A 20789-nucleotide genomic window follows, 5' to 3' on the forward strand; every position below is an offset into this window, starting at 1 on the left:
CAGAGGAAAAGCCCAGTGCCCTGTAGGGATAATGTAAGTCTGTAAATGTTTGGTCGCTCTGTTATATTCTGGTTCCTGGTTTTTGGCAGAAACTAGACATTCAACAGGGGGACTGGAAAAATTAAGCCCTTGCTGAATTTGCCAGCTGAATGTGGCACCTCAAATGAAACATCAAAATCAAATAGCTTGGAGACATAATGGCCTACCCTTTGCAAAGAACTGTCCTTTGCTCTGTGAAGGTCTGCATTAATGGCGCTTGTATTTCTTCCCTTCCCTCTTCTCATTGCCGCCATCTCAGTGAAGGTTCTCACTTTAGTCACTGTAGCAGCCTCTTCCTGACTTCAGACTCTCAGTAGTGCAGGTGCAGCCAGGCTCCTTCCGTCATTTCATTTTCTTTACGGCATTCTTCTAAAAACTCAAAAATGATGAGTAAGAAATTATGGCAGAGGGGGTAATAGCCAATATTTATTAAAAAGATGTGCTGGGCACTAGCCTAAGTGCTTGACGTAAGCTGTCTTTATGTAAGTGCCTAACACGGTGCCTGGTACACAATGAGGATTCTATAAGTGTCAGCTCTTATTGTCAGCACGTTAAAAATGTATTTTAATTAATAGACTTTATCCCTCAGTGGTGCAAACAAGTTATGCACTTGGCTGCTAACCAAAAGATTGGTGGTTCAAGTCCACTCAGAGGCACCTCGGAAGAAAGGCCTGGTGATCTACTTCTGAAAAATCAGCCACTGAAAACTGTATGGAGCACAGTTCTCCTTCAACACACGTGGGGTCACCATGAGTTAGGATCGACTCGACAACAACTAGTTATTGGTTTTTTTTTTTAAAAAACAGCTTTAGATTAACGGAAAAATTGAGCAGAGTTCCACATCTTCCTTCACACACACACACATTTTACATATTAGTATTTTACATTAGTGTGATATGTATATTACAATTACTGAGCCCATATCAGTATTATTAACTAAAGGCCATAGTTTATTCCTATTTCCTTAGTTTTTACTTGATGTCCGTTTTTATTCCAGGATCTGATCAGAATACCACCTTATATTTTTAACTGTCTTGTCTCCTTAGACTCCTTTTGGCTATGACAGTTTTTCAGACTTCCCTTATATTTGATGACCATGACAGTTTAGAGAAGTGCTGGTCAGGTATTTTGTAGGATGCCTCTCAATTGAAATTGGTCTGATGGTTTTCTCATGGTTAAACTAGGTTTATGGGTTTTTGAATAGAAGATGACAGAGGTAAAGTGCCATTTTCATCCCATCTTTTGAGGGTATGTGCTATCAACATGATTTAGGACTGTTGATGTTGACCTTGATCACCTAGCTGAAGTAGCGTTTGTCAGGTTTCTCCCTGTGGAGTTACCCTTTCATTCCCTTATCCTGGCTGTATTCTTTGGAAAGAGGCTCATTAAAATTTTCCCACACCCACACATACACACACACACACACACAAAACTCAAGCAAAGAATAAACCAACATGCCAATGTGACTTCCTTAGGCTTCTTAAAATCAGCCTCAAAAACTTCTGTATTCAAGGCCCTTTGTTATACCTGCCCGTTCATCCTCCCACCACTCTGTGTCCGAAACCTACCTCCGGGTCCCAGAGCCTGCTTCCATCCACACTGTTACTCAGATTGCTGCTCACTCCCTGAGAAGGTCTTCCCTTTACTTTCCAACATCTAAATCCTGCTCGTCTTTGAAGGCCTGACCAGAAAGCTTTCCTTCCCCTACGAAACCTTCCTGGAAAAATCCAGTCTTTCTCTTAAATTCTAAATGATGTACCTTCTTCCGCACCGGTGAAGCCTGTGTCATAAGTGAACACCTTTTCGTTGTGGGCAAAAACTGGGTTATAATCATTTCAGATTTGTCTTTGGTTTAGGGGCTAACAGAAAACAAATTAAGAATCATATAACCAGTGCCTATAATGTAAAATGCATCCTTCCCGAAAACGTAGATTTTAGGAACAGAGAGCACATTAATCATTGATTCCCAGTCAGTTAGGCTCTACTTTTCTCTGTCTTTTATCACAATTCCAAATACAGGTGATTCAGTGTTTGAGTTTTGATGAGAAACTATGCAGTGAGAGGGACACAGAGGAGGACAGAGTGACAGAGTCAGAGGCCAGGTCTGAGATGACCCATGCGAGACAGTAAGGAACAGGCCCTTTGTGGTGGCTCTACCTCGTGAAGTGTAGGTAATAACTTGGCGTGGATTCCAGGGTGAATTAAATACACAGGAGGAGAGAGCATTCTAATCACAGCCAGACTGGCTAGTGGAAAGATTTTAAGAATTACCTAAAATTCTCCCATGCGGCCAGCTCCTTTTCTCCGGCTGGGCTGAGCTTCTGGAGGGGGAGGTCGGTTCTGAAATGTTCTGTTCTCTTAGGTTTGCTGGCTGACTCCTGAGCAGACAGCAGGAAAGAAGAAGCCCTTTGTCTATACTCAAGGCCAAGCCGTGCTAAACCGAGCCTTCTTCCCTTGCTTCGACACTCCTGCAGTGAAATACAAATATTCAGCCCTTATTGAGGTAAGGGGGCTAAGGTTAGGTGCACCTGCCCTTGGGAGTCATAATTTTATATCTACCAGCTCACATTTCAGTTGGTAAATCATAACATCGGTCCAGTGGTACCTGTGAAAAATTCCTTACTCCAGATTCTCCCACCTACAGAAATTGTGTATAGCCTTCCTCCAAATCCCATCGGTTTAGCACAGATTTAGTTTCTTGAAATCTTTGTGCTCCCCACAGTGGACTCTGGATTATTATCATCCACACACAGGTTGCTGGTCATTGCAATTCGTCAAGCTAATCAAAAGGAGTCTCCGTCTGGGTAAAATCTCCTAAGCTTTCTCTGTTGTCAGGTCCCAGATGGCTTCACAGCTGTGATGAGTGCCAACACCTGGGAGAAGAGAGGTCCAAATAAGTTCTTCTTCCAGATGTGTCAGCCCATCCCCTCCTATCTGATAGCTTTGGCCATCGGAGATCTGGTTTCGGCCGAAGTTGGACCCAGGTAGGAGACAAAGATCCCACAAGCTAAACTGAATTGACTAAGAGGCAAGGAGGACTGTGATCAGTGGACCTGCTGGGGCGGCTCCTGGAGCCATCTTTGATCCTCTCTGGAGTCCGGAACCTTTCTACAGCAGAGGAGCACGGGATATGAGCCCAGCTGGGCGAAGTGCTTTTTCCCTCCATCCCTCCAGTTCTATCCCTACTGTCTGGGAGGAGATCATCAGACCTGCTAGTGGTAACTGCTGTCCTGGGCCAGCTTGCAGAGGGAGCTGAGGCAGCAGTTTTAGAAGCTCGATCTTTATTAATACCTTTAAGTTCTAAATTCTCTTATAGCAACTGTATTTAGTTTTTCATCTTTGCACCAAATCTGCCCATTTTCTGTAGCACTTAATTCCTGGGAACACATCATTTTGTTCTCATTAATTCCCTCTCGAGAGGGAAGTAGCATCTAGTTTCTGTTTGTGGCAGGTGCGTTAACCCAGACCTCTGCCGACCAAGTCACCTCCATGATGTTAGATGGATTTAATGGAGATTTAAAAAAAAAAAAAAAATGGATTTTTCAAGGTTTCTGGAGAAAAGAATTTTGACCAAAAACATAGGCTTCTCCTGGCTCTCAGATTACCTGCCACTATAGCTTGTTGACACAGTGGCAGAAACAGCTACAATTGTGAGGATGGTGCAGGACCGAGCAGTGTTTCATTCTGTTGTAGATGGGGTTGCTATGAGTCGGAACCAGCTGGACGGTGCCTAACAGCATAGCTTACCCCTCTGTGAGAGCATCAAAGGTCGGACAGTGGAGTAGTGACACTTCTCCCAGCTCTGTTGCAGTTCTTTACCTGTGGCCCTGCTCTCGGTTTCTGGAGGTGGTGGTGTCCTTAAAAGGATTAGTTATAAGCCTCAGACTTCATAACTGAGCTCAGTGGCACGGCCAGGTGGAAGAATAGGTAGGATTCCATTGGTATCTGCATCCAGCACACACGAAACAGTGCCAGTCTTAAAAGACAGTGTGCCCTCTTCTCTTGAAGGACTGTCTTCCTAATAGACAGGAAACAGATAAGCAAAGGAATGTCATCTTTGCAATAGACAGGAAAATAGGTAAGTAAAGAAATGACATTTTTGAGAATTTACTCTTAACCAAGGTTCTCTGGAATGAACAGTCATGTGCTGGATAATGTCTGTTAAGTGTGCAGTAGCATTATGTCCAAAAAAGCAATGTACATACCTTAATTAAAAAAATACTTTATTGCCAAAAAATGCTAACCATCATCTGAGCCTTCAACAAGTCATAACCTTTTTGCTGGTGAAGGGTCTTGCGTTAGTGTTGATGGCTGCTGACCGATCGGGGTGGTGGTTACTGAAGGTTGGGGTGGCTATGGCAGTTTCTTCAGATAAGACAGAAAATGAAATTTGCTGTATCATTGACTCTTCCTTTCACAAAAGATTTCTCTGTAGCATGCAATTCTGTTTGATAGCATTTTACCCACAGTAGAACTTCTCTTTCAAAATTGGAGTCAGTCCTTTCAAGCCCTACCCCTGCTTTATCAGCTAAGTTTATTTGATATTCCAAATCCTTTGTTGTCATTTCAGCAGTGTTCCCAGCACCTTCACCAGTAGATTCCATCTCAAGAATCCACTTTCTTTGTTCATCCATAAGAAGCAATTCCTCATCCATTCAAGTTTTATCATGAGATTACAGCAATTCAGTCATATCTTCAGGCTCCACTTCTAATTCTGGTTCTCTTGCTGTTTCCGCCACACCTGTAGTTACTTCCTCCACTGAAACCTTGAACTCCTGAAAGTCATCCATGAGGGTTGGAATCAGCTTCTTCCTGACTCCTGTTAATGTTGTTATTTTGGACTCCTCCCATGAATCGTGAATGTTCTTGATGGCATCTAGAATGGTGAATTCTTGCCAGAGGTTTCCAGTTTACTTTGCCCACATCCATCAGAGGAATCACTGTCTATGGCAGCTATAGCCTTACGAAATGTATTTCTTAAATAATAAGACTTGAAAGTCGAAAGTGCTTCTTGATCTGTGGGCTGCAGAATGGATGTTGTGTTAGCAGGCATGAAAATAATATTAATCTCCTTGTACATCTCCATCAGAGCTCTTGGGCGACCAAGTGCATTGTCAATGAGCAGTAATATCTTGAAAAGAACCTTTTTTTCTGAGTATTAGGTCTCAACAATGGGCTTAAAATACTCAGTAAACCGTTGTGTAAACAAATGTGCTGTCATGCAGGCTTTGTTGTTCCATTTATAGCGCACAGGCAGAGTAGATTTCTTAAGAGCCGCAGGATTTTTGGAATAGTAGGTGAACATTGGCTTCAACTTAAAGCCACCAGCTGCATTAGCTCCCAATAAGAAAGTCATCCTGTCCTTTGAAACTTTGAAACCAGGCGTTGACTTCTCCTCTCTAGCTGTGGAAGTCCTAGGTAACATCTTTTTCCGATATAGGGCCGTTTTCGTCTGCATTGAAAACCTGTCCTTACTGTAGCCCCCTTCATCATTTACCTTGGCTAGACCTTCTGGACAACCCCCTTTATCAGTTACCTCAGCTAGACCTTCTGGACAACCCCCTTCATCAGTTACCTCAGCTAGACCTTCTGGACAACCCCCTTCATCAGTTACCTCAGCTAGACCTTCTGGACAACCCCCTTCATCAGTTACCTCAGCTAGACCTTCTGGACAACCCCCTTCATCAGTTACCTCAGCTAGACCTTCTGGACAACCCCCTTCATCAGTTAACCTCAGCTAGACCTTCTGGACAACCCCCTTCATCAGTTACCTCAGCTAGACCTTCTGGACAACCCCCTTCATCAGTTACCTCAGCTAGACCTTCTGGACAACCCCCTTCATCAGTTACCTCAGCTAGACCTTCTGGACAACCCCCTTCATCAGTTACCTCAGCTAGACCTTCTGGACAACCCCCTTCATCAGTTACCTCAGCTAGACCTTCTGGACAACCCCCTTCATCAGTTACCTCAGCTAGACCTTCTGGACAACCCCCTTCATCAGTTACCTCAGCTAGACCTTCTGGACAACCTGTTGCAGTTTCTACGTCAGCACTTGCTACTTCACCTTGCACTTTCATGCTATGGAGATGGCTTCTTCCTGCAAACCTCATGAACCAACCTCTGCTAACTTCGGACTTTTCTTCTACACCTTCTTTACCTCTCTCAGCCTCCCTAGAATTGAAGAGAGTTTAGGGCCTTGTTCTGGGTCAGGCTTTGGCTTGAGGGAATGTTGTGGAAGATTTGATCTTCTATCCAGACCACTAAAACTTTTTCCATGTTAGCAATAAGGCTGTTTCGCTTTCTTATCATTTGTGTGTTCACTGGAGTAGCAATTCCAATTTCCTACAAGAACTTTTCCTTTGCCTTCACAACTTGGCTAACTGTTTGGCACAAGAGGCCTAGCTTTTGGTTTGTCTCAGCTTTCGACATGCCTTCCTCACTAAACTTAATCATTTCTAGCTTTTGATTTAAAGTGAGAGGCATGGGACTCTTCCTTTCACTTGAACACCTACGGGCCTTTGTAGATTATTAATTGGCCTCATTTCAATATTTCTGTGTCTCAGGGAACAGGGGGGCCCCAGGCGAGGGAGAAAGACTAGGAGAAGCCAGTCGGTAGAGCAGTTGGAACACACACAACATTTGTTAAGTTCACTGTGTTACACGGGCGTGGTTTGTGGGCTCAAAAACAATTCCAATAGTAGCATCAGAGATCACTGATCACAGATAATTGTAATAGATATAGTAATAATGAAAAAATTTGAAATATTGTGACAATTTTCAAAACGTGACAGAGACAGGAAGTGAGCACATGTTGTTGAAAAATGGCGCCGATAGACTTGCTTGATGCAGGGGTCGCTGCAAACCTGCAATTTGTAAAAAAAATGCAGTATCTGTGAAGTGCAGTAAAATGAGGTATGCCTGTACGTCCTATCGTTATTTTAACGTGAACTTTCCCTACTTAGGAAATTACTGTGTAACAGTGTGTGCTTCGACCCATAGGCAGCAGCATCCAACATCGTGTTTGCACAACATCCAGGTCACAGAATGTGTCACGGACATTAAGCGACTCATGACTGCATTGAAAACATACTGAATAATAATGATTTTTCTGAACCTTCTGTAATAAAATGACAACACAGTACATCAATCCGGGTGGCAGAATCCATTTAACTGGTGATGATAATTTATTCCTCCCCCATCATGAGTCACATCTTAGGGCCTTCTAGGTACTATGTGTAATATGTTAAATGGGAAAGTTTTCTGGCAAAATATGCCACCAAGCCCAGTCCCTGTTACCACAGGAGGAAGAGTGATGGATGTATTCCAGTAGTCCTTTTCCTATGTAATCTCTTCTCATCCTCACATCAGCTCAGTGAGGGAGATGGTGTTTACCATAAACTCCATTTTACAGAGAAGTAAACTGAGGCTCTGGTGAAATGGCTTGTACAAGGCCACATGGTGGGCAGAACTAGAATTCAAATTCAGATATTACTGTTGAACATCCAGTATGCTTTTCACTGTACTACTGGTGATGAGACTCCAGCTTGACTGAGAGCATCCTAATTTCTTTTGACAGAAATGTGTGTACTGGTGGGAAATATCTTGGATGGTCCCTGTCTAGCTTGTCTTAAACCTTCAGGTACCTGTAACAAGTTGAAGTACTGTGGGCTGATGGACTTTTAATTATGTCATCTGAGCTGGTGATAGAGCAGTTCACTCAGAAATTCCTTGAAGACTTTGACCCCTGTGCCATGGTCTTCTTCTCAGCCTTGTGCCCTGTCACATCATCTTTGGTGACTTTGTGTCCCATGTGGATGACCCATCCAACACCCTGGCTTTCTTGACCTCGTCTACTCCAGGAACCTTCTCCACTCCTTTCAGGCCTCCACACTCAAGGCCATACTACAGAGTAGGACTTTAGACGTAGGTGTTATCTCCAACAACCATATCAGAAATTTTAAACATCTTGGTCTCATTCATTCTCTATTGCTAAGTCATAACCTTTTTGCTGGTGAAAGGTCTTTCCTCAGTGTCGATGGCTGCTGACTGATCAGGGTGGTGGTTACTGAAGGTTGGGGTGGCTATGGCAATTTCTTCAAATAAGACAGAAAATGAAATTTGCTACATCACTGACCCTTCCTTTCAAGAAAGATTTCTCTGTAGCGTGCAATTCTGTTTGATAGCACTTTACCCACAGTAGAACTTCTCTTTCAAAATTGGAGTCAGTCCTTTCAAGCCCTACCCCTGCTTTGTCAGCTAAGTTTATTTGATATTCTAAATCCTTTGTTGTCATTTCAACAATGTTCCCAGCACCTTCACCAGTAAGTGAGCTCCCTGATGGCCTCACTCCCACTATATCTCATTGTGTCTGCTGCTTGAGTTCATGGAGTCCTCCCTTCCTTCAAGCCACACATTTCTTCTGGGCAGCGTGCCTCTCCTGGCCGGCTTCTCTCTGTGGTCCAGGTGCATGGTTGATCACCTAAGCCATCTTGCTCCCTGTCCTGCTGCTCCAGTGATCCTACAGTTTGCCTTCCTCCACTTCTATACCTGGGTGTTTGGGAGATGGAAAAAATAATGAACCTGTGCACATTCCTAGTCCCTTAGTGAAAAGCTGGAATTGAAAGTTGAACAGACATTTACATAGTTTTTCAAGAAAAAGAAAACAAACGCATCATCTTCAGCTACAGGTGTGCTTTCAATATTGCTCAACAGTCCTCTTCCATATCATTTCCCCTTCAGCTATTCCATGACTTTACGATTTTCCTTATATTCCTCATCAAACTCCATACCCATGCTCTAAGCAGATGGCCTTGGTCTATTTTATTTGAGAATAGTTAATCCGTCAGATATGAATGACTACATCAACTTCCCAGTCTGCATTAAAAAGTCATCTTCATCTGCTTTCATCTTTCCCTTTTTCCATCTGGACTCTGAAAATGAGGTATCCCTCCGTCTGTTTAAAACCAAATCTCTTCATCTGAGCCCTTGCTGCAGTCCCTTCCTGGGTCCCCTGGGGCTTTATTTCATCACTCACCTCTCTTCACATCTGCCCCCTCCGCCTCTCCACTGGCTCCTTTTACCTGTAAACATGTCCCAGTCTTTCCTAGCTCTACAGCAAAGCAGGAAATGAACTAAAAACTTGACTCTGTATCTCCTCCTAGCACACTGCCCTCTCCTTCCCTCCTTAGCCAGGTTTCTTAGAAGAGTAGCTCGTATGTGCACTGTTCCCTCCTTGACCTCCCACCCCATTACTGCTTCCACCCTTTGGAATCCAGCCACCCCCCGCCACCCACCTGCAATCCTGCTGTTGAAACTCCTGGAATCACAGAGGCCGTTGGCCTCAATATGAACAATACTTTGGATACTTTTCAGTCCTCGTCTTAGTTTTCTGCCCTTTTTCATCTGCCTCTGTTGACCCTCCTCTGGCTCTCAGGACACCACTCTGTCCTGCTTTTAGGACCTCTTGGCTGTTCTTTTCTGGTCTCCTTTGTGGACCCTTCTCTGCCCGGCCCCTATGTGTCAGTGTTCCCCAGACTTCTGTCCTTGACCCAGTCTTCTCTCCTACGTGCTTTTTTTGGGGCAGCTCACCCACTTTTGTAGTTTAACAGGTGTGCTGCAGCCAGAGGGATGTCTCCAAACTCAATCTGACAGTATTACTCGTTTGCTTAAAACACTGCTGTGGCTCTGAGGGTCCAGCTCTGCAATGCAGCAAATAAGGCCCTTTGTGACCTGGCCCTCTAGGGCTTCTCCTGCCCACCTCACTTAGTCCCCCATTTGATACTGTGCATTTCAGTAATCCCAGACTCTTGGTGGTTCCTCATAAGCACGATGCAATTTTCCACTGCTACCAGCTTGCAGCCCCACGTGTGTCAAAGTAGAACTGAGCTCCATAGGGTTTTCAGTGGCTGATTTTTTGGAAGTAGATTGTCAGACCTTTATGCTGAGATGCCAACCTTTCCGTTAACAACTGAGTGCTTTAACCATTCGTACCAATCAGGGACTCCTTTCCTCTGCTAGGCCTTTGTTTTGGATGCTCCCTTTATACAGGGAGTATCATCTTCCTTTGCCTAAAACAAACAAACAAAAAAACCAGACCCAGTGCCGTCTTTGCCTAGCTAAGTGTTATTTAATCTTTGAATTCAGCACACATGGCCTCTGAATGCTGAGAGGCATCCATGAGCTCCCAGCCTGCGCTGCGTGTCCTTCCTTGCACTCCACAGCACCCCAGGCCTGCGTCTCGTCGCATTTATCAGAGAAGCTGTTGTTGGCCTCAGCCAGGTGCTTGCCAGTGTGCTTACAATTGGAAGCCTGAACTGCTGTTCCCAGGTCAGAGAGCCTCAAGCCCCACTCAAGGCTTGAGAGATGGCTGAGACTGGCTTTCCTGTTCCATTTCCTCGTGCTAGAGTAGTTTCTGGGTTCTGCAAAGGCAGGGGAAGCCACCCCTATCCTGGTCTCGAGCCCACCCCCTCTGCCTTCTGGCTCTGTCTTCAGTATGCCACGTGAGAGAGGAGTTCCCAGACCATCACGGCCCAGAGAAGTCCTAATATAGAGAAAATTGAAAGAATAATATATTGAGCTCATGTATACCCATTCATTTTGCCTTATTTATTTATGTGTGGATTTGTTTTTGTTATTGCTAAAAAAACCAAACCAAACCCATTGCCCTTGAGTTGATTCTGACTCATCGCAACCCTATATGTTATTGCTAGACCATTTAAAAGCAAGTAAATCAGCATGCCTGTCTAAGACTAAAGACTTCTCCCTTATAACCACAATACCATTATCACACCGAAGAAAATTAACAATTCTTTACAACATTGATAGGTTCCTCCCTTAAGGTTCCTTTCAGTTCCAAAGATTGTATCGTGAGAGTCCTTTCTGGACCTCTCCTAAAGCAGGAACAAGGGCAGGGATATTTATCGTGTAGCCAGTGTAGGAAGGGCTTTTCTGTGCTTTACCACTCATTTTCTAGGTGAGGAAACTGCGGCTCAGAGAGGTTAACAACTTTTGCGAGATTTCATTTAGTGTTGGAGCCGTAAGCTTTATAGCACCACGGGTTTGGACCCTCTGGCCACCTCCATGAGGCTGTCTTGGGTTCTTACTTCTCAGGTGTGGTGAACAGTCTCTTGTTTCTGTGCAGGTGATCTGATCTTGCCTTTCCTGTCTCAGCGGCTGACCAAATTGTCACATTCATTTGGCTCAAAGAGGAGACCGAGGCCAATTTTCTGCCTCTTCTTGTGTTTTCAGAGTCAGATCACCTAGGTGGTCTTTAAACACTATTCTGGTCTCTCTACTCCCTTATCTATAGGAGCCATGTGTGGGCCGAGCCCTGCCTGATTGAGGCTGCCAAGGAGGAGTACAATGGGGTGATAGAAGAATTTTTGGCAACCGGAGAGAAACTTTTCGGACCCTACGTCTGGGGAAGGTGTGGTATCACATTGACTCCAGTGTCTTTTGTTAAACTGAGTCTCTGGTTCCCCTCTCTTTTCTGGTGCTGCTTTTCTTCCATCTTTCTCCTAGAGCAGGGTCTCCAAAATCCCAGATGTGAAGGAGGGAAGAAAAGGAAGAAGGGATGAACTGGCCTCCTCCATTGTTGCTGAGGAGGGGACCTTGGGAGGGAGGGTCCCTGAGATGATAAAAATGTGCTTCACGGTTGCGAAGTTTGGGGATTGGGATACACTTGTCAGGGGAATTCTGTTGACTTGTTTTTCCCTGTGCTGGAAGTTAGCGTCACATTCCATGTTTTCCTTTGACATCTTCAGACTTTAGCCTCCTTAGAGACTTAGGGTCTACTTTGACCGTTATGACCCCAGCAACCAGCAATGAGCTAAATGTGATAGAGCAGGTAATATGTTCATACCCCTCTTGGAATAGGGGAGGGGGACCGAGTAAGCAGATACTAGTTGGAAAAAGGAAGTCTCATTCTGTTGGGGTTGCCACTTGTGAGAAGGACAAGGAGCCTGGGCATCATTTTGAAGAGTGGGCCTTTGGTGTACACAGCCTGGTTAGTGGCCGCCTCTCTTGGAGCCTGAAAGTAGACTGAGGAAGTCATTGCTCAGGCACGTTAGGCCAGATCTGCTCCCGGGGAGCTGGGGCCTCTGTGACCTCTGGCTTCCTTGGCAGGTATGACGTACTCTTTATGCCGCCATCCTTTCCATTTGGAGGAATGGAGAACCCTTGTCTGACCTTTGTCACCCCGTGCCTGCTAGCAGGAGACCGCTCCTTGGCCGATGTCATCATCCATGAGATCTCCCACAGTTGGTTTGGGAATCTGGTCACCAATGCCAACTGGGGTGAATTCTGGCTGAACGAAGGCTTCACCATGTATGCCCAGAGGAGGATCTCCACGACCCTCTTTGGTAAGCCACTCCCAGGTACCCACCCCCCATTCCTGAGCCTGGGAGCCCCTATGAGATTCTTTTGAGAGTTGGGGACAGAGATGGGCATGAAGGGAGGGGGTAGTAGTACAGGAAACTCAGGTGAAAGGCCGTGGAGGGCTAAATGTAGACCAAAGTTGTTGTTTTTAAGTAAATAATTCCCACTTCACTGCATGTCCCTAGAATCAGTAGGAAGTAATGAAGGAGACAGAATCTCAAACAGTGTACGTCGAATAAATGAACTAATAGGTGAACTAACAGATTATCTCTAGAGTCTCCCATCCCCACCATCAAAGCTGAAGCCACACTTGATGCTCTGTTCCTTCTAAAACCAGACACAGCCTCCAGGGGGAGAGTTACCCAGGGTTATTCACCCAGATGGCTGGTTAATTTTAAGAATGAATCATAAAATCATTATAATCATTACCTGCTATTGAAAACCTATGTGCCAGCTTTGTGCTAGATACTATATAAAAAATACATTATTCAGCAATTTCACAGGAGCCCTACAGAACCAATATTTCCATTTTGTATATGAGAAAACTACAACTCGAGAGGCTAAGAAGTGTGCCCAAGCACTTAGCCGGTGATTGTGGAGGGTGGGAGTCGCCACCGCCTGCGCTTTCATTATACTGTCCCATCTATTAACAAATACGACATTCCTTCCTTTTATCATTTTCTCTGATCAAGACCTGTGTATTTGGCATATCTGGAAAAACCCACACACACAAAGAAAACATGTACCAGTAATCTCACTGTCCAAGGTAATCAGTGTATGTATCTGTCATGGTTGATTGTGTCCCCCCAGAATGTGTCATCTCGGCCAGGCCCTGATTCTCAGTATTGTGTGATTGTCCACCCTTTTGTCAGCTGATGTGATTTGTGTGTTGTAAATCCTACCTCTCTGATGTCAGGCAAGATTAGACGCAGTTGTGTTAATGAGGCAAGACTCAATCTACAAGATAAGGTTGTGTCCTAAATCAGTCTCTTTTGAGATATAAAAGAGAGAAGCTAACAGAGAGACAGGGGACTGCATACCACCAAGAAATCAGAGCCTGGAGAACATGTCCACTGGACCAGGTCCCTGTGCTGAGAAGCTCCTACACAGAGATCCCTAACAAGGACCTTCCTCCAGAGCTAACAAAGAGCTAACACCCTAAATTCGGACTTCTAGCCTCCTAGACTGCGATGATAAATTTCTCTTTGTTTAAGCCATTAACTTGTGGTATTTCTGTTATAGCAGCACTAGATGACTAAGACAGTATTCTTTCAAACATTTTTCTGTGTGTGTGTGGTGTGAATTATCAGGCCATACGTGATTTTACAACCAGGCTTTTTTTTAGCTTAATAAAGTTAAACATTTTCCCAAGTCCTTCAATTTTCTTTTAAGACCGCATAGTGTGGATGTTGACGGCACTGGGTCTGGGTTAGTGTGGATGTTTCATAATTTATTCAACCTCCAGTTGTTAGATAGGTGGTTTCCAATTTTCCATAGAAAGATTTTGACAAACATCCTTACATAGAAATCTTTCATTACCTAGAAATCTTAATGCAGATCTCAGATTTTTTCAATTCAATAAGGATAAAAATTTCTGAGTATGATTTTTAAGGCTTTTTAGTGTATGTTGTCCTGTCACCTCCGAGAAAGTTCATACAAACTTACATTTTCATCCAAAGTATACACAGCAGGAGCCTATTTGTGAACAGGCTCGTAATTAAGCACTGAGAACCCAATAGAACAAATATTATTACCCCATTGTGCAGATGAAGAAACTGAAGCTAAGAGGGATTAAGTAAGTTGCCCAGAGCGAGAACATCTAGTAAGCCGTAGAGCTGGCAGGTTAAAAAACCCCTTCCCCTCCTCCATTTCCTCGGGCAGTATTGGAGCCTAAAGGATCCTCAGAGACTCTTAGAAAAATTGTGTCAGTTTCTCATTTCTCAGAGGAACAGTCCGATGAAAATACTCTAAGTTTCATAGGAGATCAAACTACTATCTCGAAAAATAAAAACACATTGACAGGGAAACCTAATTGTTAGAGGAATAGGTGTAAACAACTCCTCCACTGTTTTTTTTTTTTTCTTCTTTTTAATTGTGGTGGAAATATATAACGTAAAATTGGCCATTTTAACCATTTTGGGGTATACAATTCAGTGGCATTAATTACATAATTTGAATATAATTCACCGCCATTTGTTTTCAAGACTTTTCATCACCCCCCTTGAAAAAAAAAACTCAGTACCTATTAAGCAGTAGCTCCCCGTTCCCTCCTCCCCTCAGCCCCTGTTAACCACTGATCTGTGTTCTGTATCTGTATTTGCCTATTCTAGATATTTTGTATAAGTGGGATTAAGCAGTATTTGTTCTTTTGTGTCTAGCTTATTTCACTCAGCATGATGTTTTCAAGCTTCAACTAACTTCATTAGTCTGTTTTTTTAGTAAATTCCTTATTGTGCATCAAGTGAAAATTTACAGAGCAAATTAGTTTCCTGTTGGATAGTTTGTACACAAAGTGCTTCGTGACACTGGTTCCATTCCCCACAATGTGCCTGCCCTCCCCCGTTTCCCTTCTAGGTTCCCCATTTCATCTTGAATTGCTACCCCTTTCTGTCTTCTCATCTTTGCTTTTGGGCAAATGTTGCCCATTTGATCCCATATAATAGAGACTGTTCTAAGGAACACATGTTCCTGTCAGTTATTGCTGTTTATTTTATGAGCCCGTCTGTGGTTTGGCTGAAAGGTAGTCTCTGGTGATGGCGGCTTCAGTTCCAGTTCAGAAGGGTGTCTTAGGGCCATAGTCTCCGGGGTTCCTCTAGTCTCTATCAGACCAGTAAGTCTGGTCTTTTTTGTGAATTTGAATTTTTGTTCTACGATTTTTCTCCTGCTTTGTTAGGGACCCTCTGTTGTGATCCCAGTCAGAGCAGGTGGTAGTGGTAGCCGAGCACCATCTAGTTCTTCTGGTTTTAGGGTCATGTAGGCTATGGTTCCTGTGGTCCATTAGTCCTTTGGACTAATTACTCCTTTGGGTCTTTGGTTTTCTTAATTCTTTTGCTCCGGATGGGAGGAGACCAATAGTTGTGTCTTAGATGGCCGCTAGCAAGCTTTTAAGACCCCAGACACGACTCACCAAAGTAGGATGCAGAACTTATGTACTGTGTTGTGCCATTTGATGTAAATGTCCCTCGAGTCTCGGAACATCGTCCCACGGGGTGGTTGGTTGTGTCTAAGAAGTTGCCCTGACCGTTGCCCTTTTGTACTCTATTGTCTGTGCTGATATATAAGCATCACCTACAGTTATGTATGTAGAAATAGCCACCTGTTATCTGCAGATGAGTGTCTTCCCTTTCCCCCAGTCCTCACTTAGGGGAGACACTGACCGTCTGTGCTTACCAAGTCCTTCGTAGCCACAGGTTGATAGGAGCTGAGTCAGGGTGTACCAGGAGGGCACACTTCAGGTACCTGCCATCATTCTCCTTGTGACCATCAGGGGGCAGCACAGCCTGTTCTGCCAGGAAAGTGCCCTTGGGTGTCCCAGGCGAACTCTTGGGGCTTACGGTTTCTTTTTACTGCAGGGGCCGCTTACACCTGCTTGGAGGCTGCCACGGGCCGGGCTCTGCTCCAGCAGCACATAGACATCACCGGCGAGGATCACCCGCTGAACAAGCTCCGAGTGAAGATCGAGCCAGGTCCTCTGTCTGACACCCCACCCCTAAATGGAGCACAGAGCCCCACATTGGTTCAGCTTCGTGTCCATCAGTGCACACTTAGAATAACTTCTTTGGGAAGTGAGGGGCCCTCCAGAGCCCTTTTTAGCCATTTCCCAGCCTCTGGACAGACTGAAGCCCAGCCATTTCAATAAGACAGGAGTTCTGTCCAAGTCTCTGCAGTTCTTAGTGACCTCACTGCCGCTTTATTTTTTTATTGTGCTTTAAGTCAAAGTTTACAAATAAGTCAGTGTCTCATTCAAAAATTTATATACACCTTGCTATCTACTCCTAGTTGCTCTCCCCCTAATGCGACAGCACACTCCTCCTCTCCCCGCTGTATTCCTTGTCCATTCAGCCAGCTTCTGTCCCTGTCTGCCTTCTTATCTCCCTCCCCTCCAGACAGGAGCTGCCCACACCCCGCTGCCGCTCTACATTTGTACTGGTCTGTATAGTTTACAGGGTTCTTTCCCATTACTTTTCTTTTTTTCTTTAGTTTTTGTGCTTTAGATGAAGGTTTATAAAACATACTAGCTTCTCATTAAACAGTACACATGTTATTTTGTGACATTGGTTACCAACCCCATGACATGTTAACACTCTCCCTTCTCAACCTTGGGTTCCCTGTTACCAGCTTTCCTGTTCCCTCCTGCCTTCTAGTCCTTGTCCCTGGGCTGGTGTGCACCTTTAGTCTTGTTTTGTTTTATGGGCCTGTCTAATCTTTGGCTGAAGGGTGAACTTTAGGAGTGTCTTCGTTACTGGACTACAAGGGTGTCCGGGGGCCATGTTCTCAAGGTTTCTCTAGTCTCTGTCAGACCAGTAAGTCTGGTCATTTTATTTTCTTGTGAGTTAGAATTTTGTTCTACGTTTTTCTCCAGCTCTGTCCAGGACCCTCTATTGTGATCCCTGTCAGAGCAGTCGGTGGTGGTAGCTGGCCACCATCTAATTGTGCTAGACCTCAATCTGATGGGGGCTGTAATATTTGTGGTCCATCAGTCATTTGGACTAATCTTTCCTTTGTGTCTTTGGTTTTCTTCATTCTCCCTTACTCTAGACGGAGTGAGACCAGTGGAGTATTTTAGACCCCATTCCTTTTTTATCATCAGGTCAGACCTGTGAGTTTTGTAGAGCAAGAGTTAGCCTTATTTTACAGAGGATGGGATGCAGCTCCATCCAGACAAGTTAAATGGCTTGTCCAAGGTCATGCATCTCATCAGGGCACAACCGGAACTCTGATCCAGGTCCTCTGTCTCAAGTTCAGAGCTTCTTTATTTTCTCACAGTTTTTTTTTTTTTTTTCAGTTGCATGTGTGACTAATCTAAAACCTTCTGTGCAGTTAAAGCTCTTGTTCCTTAGTGCCCTTGACTGTGAAAACTAACTTTTTGTAGACGGGTAATTAGTTCATTTTAGTCTAGAACAGCCATAGAAACAACACATTGTTCTGGGCTTGGGTGGTCAGGTATGTAGGTGGTAACTAACAGGACTGGAGAAGCAACTATGCCCTTTGCTGAAGGCTAAGAATTGACAGAGCCCACCTGAGCAAAGCATAGCCTAGGAATATGGAAACTCACCAGCTCCTCTGAAGGCTGGTTTCTTTGTGCTCTTACTGGGTTTGTAGTTAATGACTCTAAGGTTTTCTTTGAATGGATCTGGAAACATTTTTGGCCTTGTGGTTTCTGGGGAAGCTGAATTCTGATCTGTTGTTTAGTTGGTCTGAATCTGGAGCGAGAAAAGGGCAATGAGGATTATAGGTGTTAAATGCTGACATCTTGTCCATTTTCTCCTCTGCCAGGTGTTGACCCAGACGACACCTACAACGAAATCCCCTACGAGAAAGGCTTCTGCTTTGTCTCCTACCTGGCCCACTTGGTGGGTGATCAGGATCAGTTTGACAATTTTCTCAAGGTATAGTCAACTCTGAAGGAGGGGAGAAGGGAGAGGAGCAGAGAAGCAGCTGGGTTGGAGGGTAGCGGCAGGGGGCAGACGAGGTGGGGGTTGGAGGAGGGCCTGAGTAATACTCCCCAGGGGATCCAGAAAGGATCTGAAAAGCACCTCCCTTCTCCCAGGCCTATGTCGATGAATTTAAATTCCAAAGTATCTTAGCCGACGACTTTCTGGAATTCTACCTGGACTATTTCCCTGAACTAAAGGAAAAGAAGGTGGATTCCATTCCAGGTGAGCAGGAGAGCCAGCCCACAGGCTTCCAGGACACAGGATTGCTGCTTTACATTTGCAAACACCAAGGTGGGGTAGGAAGATAACCAAGGTGGGGTAGGAAGATAACGGATCAAGGTCATTTAGAAAGTGGCATTTTAGGGAGCAAACCCAGGGTCCTCGGCTTGAGATCACAAAGATGGCTTCTCTTTTTTGTTTTCCTTGCACCTGGACACACACAATCAGCTCTTTAACTCTGCCCAGAGAGCTGCTGCTGAGGTCCAGGCCGAAAGTCACAGGGCAGCCGCAGCCCCAGCCTTAGGATCATGAGTTGCCTTGTACGAGCAAATTCTGAATGAAGGGAAACCCCAGTGGTTGCCCTGGTTGAGGTTTGGGGGGCACTATCTCCAGAGAGAGAGTGGAAACCCATGGATGAGACAGTCCATTAAACATCCCCCCCTTCGTGCCGTGTACTCTGAGCTGCTCTGGGATTGCTTTGGAAAAGTCAGCTTACCCCGGCAGCTGGGACTGATCAGGCCTTAGCAGCATCTACTCTGTGGTTAGAGGCCTGCATTTCAAGGTTATGAGATTCCATAGCAAACGACAGTTAATAATAGTGCTTACTAGGCACAAGGAAGCCCTGGTGGCATAGTGGTTAAGGACTGTAGCTGCTAACCAAAAGGTCAGCAGTTCAAATTCACCAGGCACCCCTTGGAAATCCTATAGGACAGTTCTACTCTCTCCTACAAGGTCACTGTGAGTTAGAATCAACTCAGCGGCAGCAGGTTATGGGCTATACTGTGCACGAGGCAGTATAATCCTTACAGCACCCAAGCAAGATAGAATCCATGGCTGTCAAGTCGATTCTGACGCAAAGCGACCCTATAGGACAGACTAGAACTACCCTATATCTATATTCTATATCTGCCATATCTTTGTCCTGCGGAGTGGGTGGTGGATTCGAGCCACAGACCTTTTGGTTGGCAGCCAAGTGCTTTAACCACTGCGCCACCTAAGCAAGATGGGGCCACCCTCATTTTACAGACAGAATTGAGGCTCAGAGAGATGAAGCAACACACTCATGGCCTCCCAGCTAGTTGATAGCAGAGCTAAGGTAGGAACCCAGGCAACTTTGTCATGGATAGAGCCCAGGTGCTAAAGCACAAGGCTGTTCTGGTGGTCCAGAGGAGAACGTGAACTTGAATAAAGCCAGGAAAGCATCCATCAACCTGGCCCTGACAACACAATGTTCATTTGCAGGAAAAAAAAAAAAAAATTTTTTTTTTTCTTAACTGTAGGAAAAGGTACAGTCCAGTCTTAAAACTGGGAGCCTGCTGGAACAAGTAGTGGTGGGAAAGTGGTATTAAATATTGGAGACAGAGTTGGGGGTGGAGAGGCAGAAAGGAGCTCGAGGTATCTGGGAGTTGTTTGGGCAAGTTGACCATGACCCTGCCAGAGACATTCTGACGGTATCTTTTTTCTCCTTCTACTAAACAGGTTTTGAGTTTGATCGATGGCTGAATACTCCTGGCTGGCCCCCCTACCTCCCTGACCTCTCCCCTGGGGATGCACTCATGAAGCCCGCTGAAGAGCTGGCTCAGCTCTGGGTAACTGAGGAACTGGACATGAAGGCCATTGACGCTGTGGCCATCTCTTCCTGGAAGACCTACCAGCTGGTCTACTTCCTAGATAAGATCCTCCAGAAGTCGCCTCTCCCTCCTGGTAAGAAAATGGGGGTGATTTCTTTCAGCCTGGTAAACAGAGTCTTTTTGTTGGAAGAGCTAATTATATCAGGGCCCAGAGAGAGACTCAGAAAAGAAGTTGTGGTGCTTGCCCTGGGTGGCTGGCGGGTGAACACAGCCCTTCTGCTGGGAGTGTGACGACAAGAGAAGGGTACAGGTTATACAAGTGCATGGGGAAGCCAAGGCAGGCTGTCAGGTCCTTGGCCTCTCAGGCAGCTCTTTACATCTGCTAAGTCATCTAACTCTCATAACTCCATAGTGACCTTACGTATAAAAGAATAAAACATAGCCTGGTCCTCTGGCACCTTCAATCACTGGCATGCAGCTGCCATCTTGCCAAGGGCCTCCTTTCTCCCTGCTGGCCCTCTGCTTCCCCAAACATGGTGGCCTCCTGCAGTGATTGATCCCTTCTGATGATGTGTCAAAGCAAGCGAGCTGAACAGTGTTCTGTTGTGATCTGTAAGGTTTTCATTGGCTAATTCTCAGAAGTAGATTGCCAGGCCTTTCTTCCGAGTCTGTCTTAGTTTGGAAGCTCTGCTAAAACCCATCCACCATGGATGACCTTGCTGGTATTTGAAATGCTGGTGGCATAGCTTCCAGCATCACAGCAACACACAGGACAGCAAACTAACAGGTGGTGGACAAAGTAGATACTGTAATTACAATCCCCAGGGAACACAGCATGAACCTGAGGCACAAGTAGGCCACATAAGTGGTGGGACTGCGATTTGAACCTACTCAGCCTCAGCTCTTCGCCATGAATGCTGTGCTGGTG

The 20789-nt window shown here is 45.0% G+C and overlaps 1 protein-coding gene across 1 annotated transcript in view; it reads left to right on the forward strand.

The window, feature by feature from the left end:
* RNPEP (arginyl aminopeptidase) overlaps positions 1-20789 on the forward strand; it is a 29088-nt gene that overhangs the window by 4831 nt on the left and 3468 nt on the right. Inside the window, exons 2-9 of the mRNA XM_049858070.1 lie at positions 2402-2542; positions 2875-3023; positions 11348-11464; positions 12163-12398; positions 15987-16100; positions 17911-18023; positions 18185-18293; positions 19770-19994. Coding sequence (XP_049714027.1) covers positions 2402-2542; positions 2875-3023; positions 11348-11464; positions 12163-12398; positions 15987-16100; positions 17911-18023; positions 18185-18293; positions 19770-19994 — 1204 coding nt within the window. The remainder of the gene's footprint in view (positions 1-2401; positions 2543-2874; positions 3024-11347; positions 11465-12162; positions 12399-15986; positions 16101-17910; positions 18024-18184; positions 18294-19769; positions 19995-20789) is intronic.

This window comes from Elephas maximus, chromosome 18 (assembly GCF_024166365.1).
Source record: "Elephas maximus indicus isolate mEleMax1 chromosome 18, mEleMax1 primary haplotype, whole genome shotgun sequence".
Lineage (NCBI taxonomy): Eukaryota > Metazoa > Chordata > Mammalia > Proboscidea > Elephantidae > Elephas > Elephas maximus.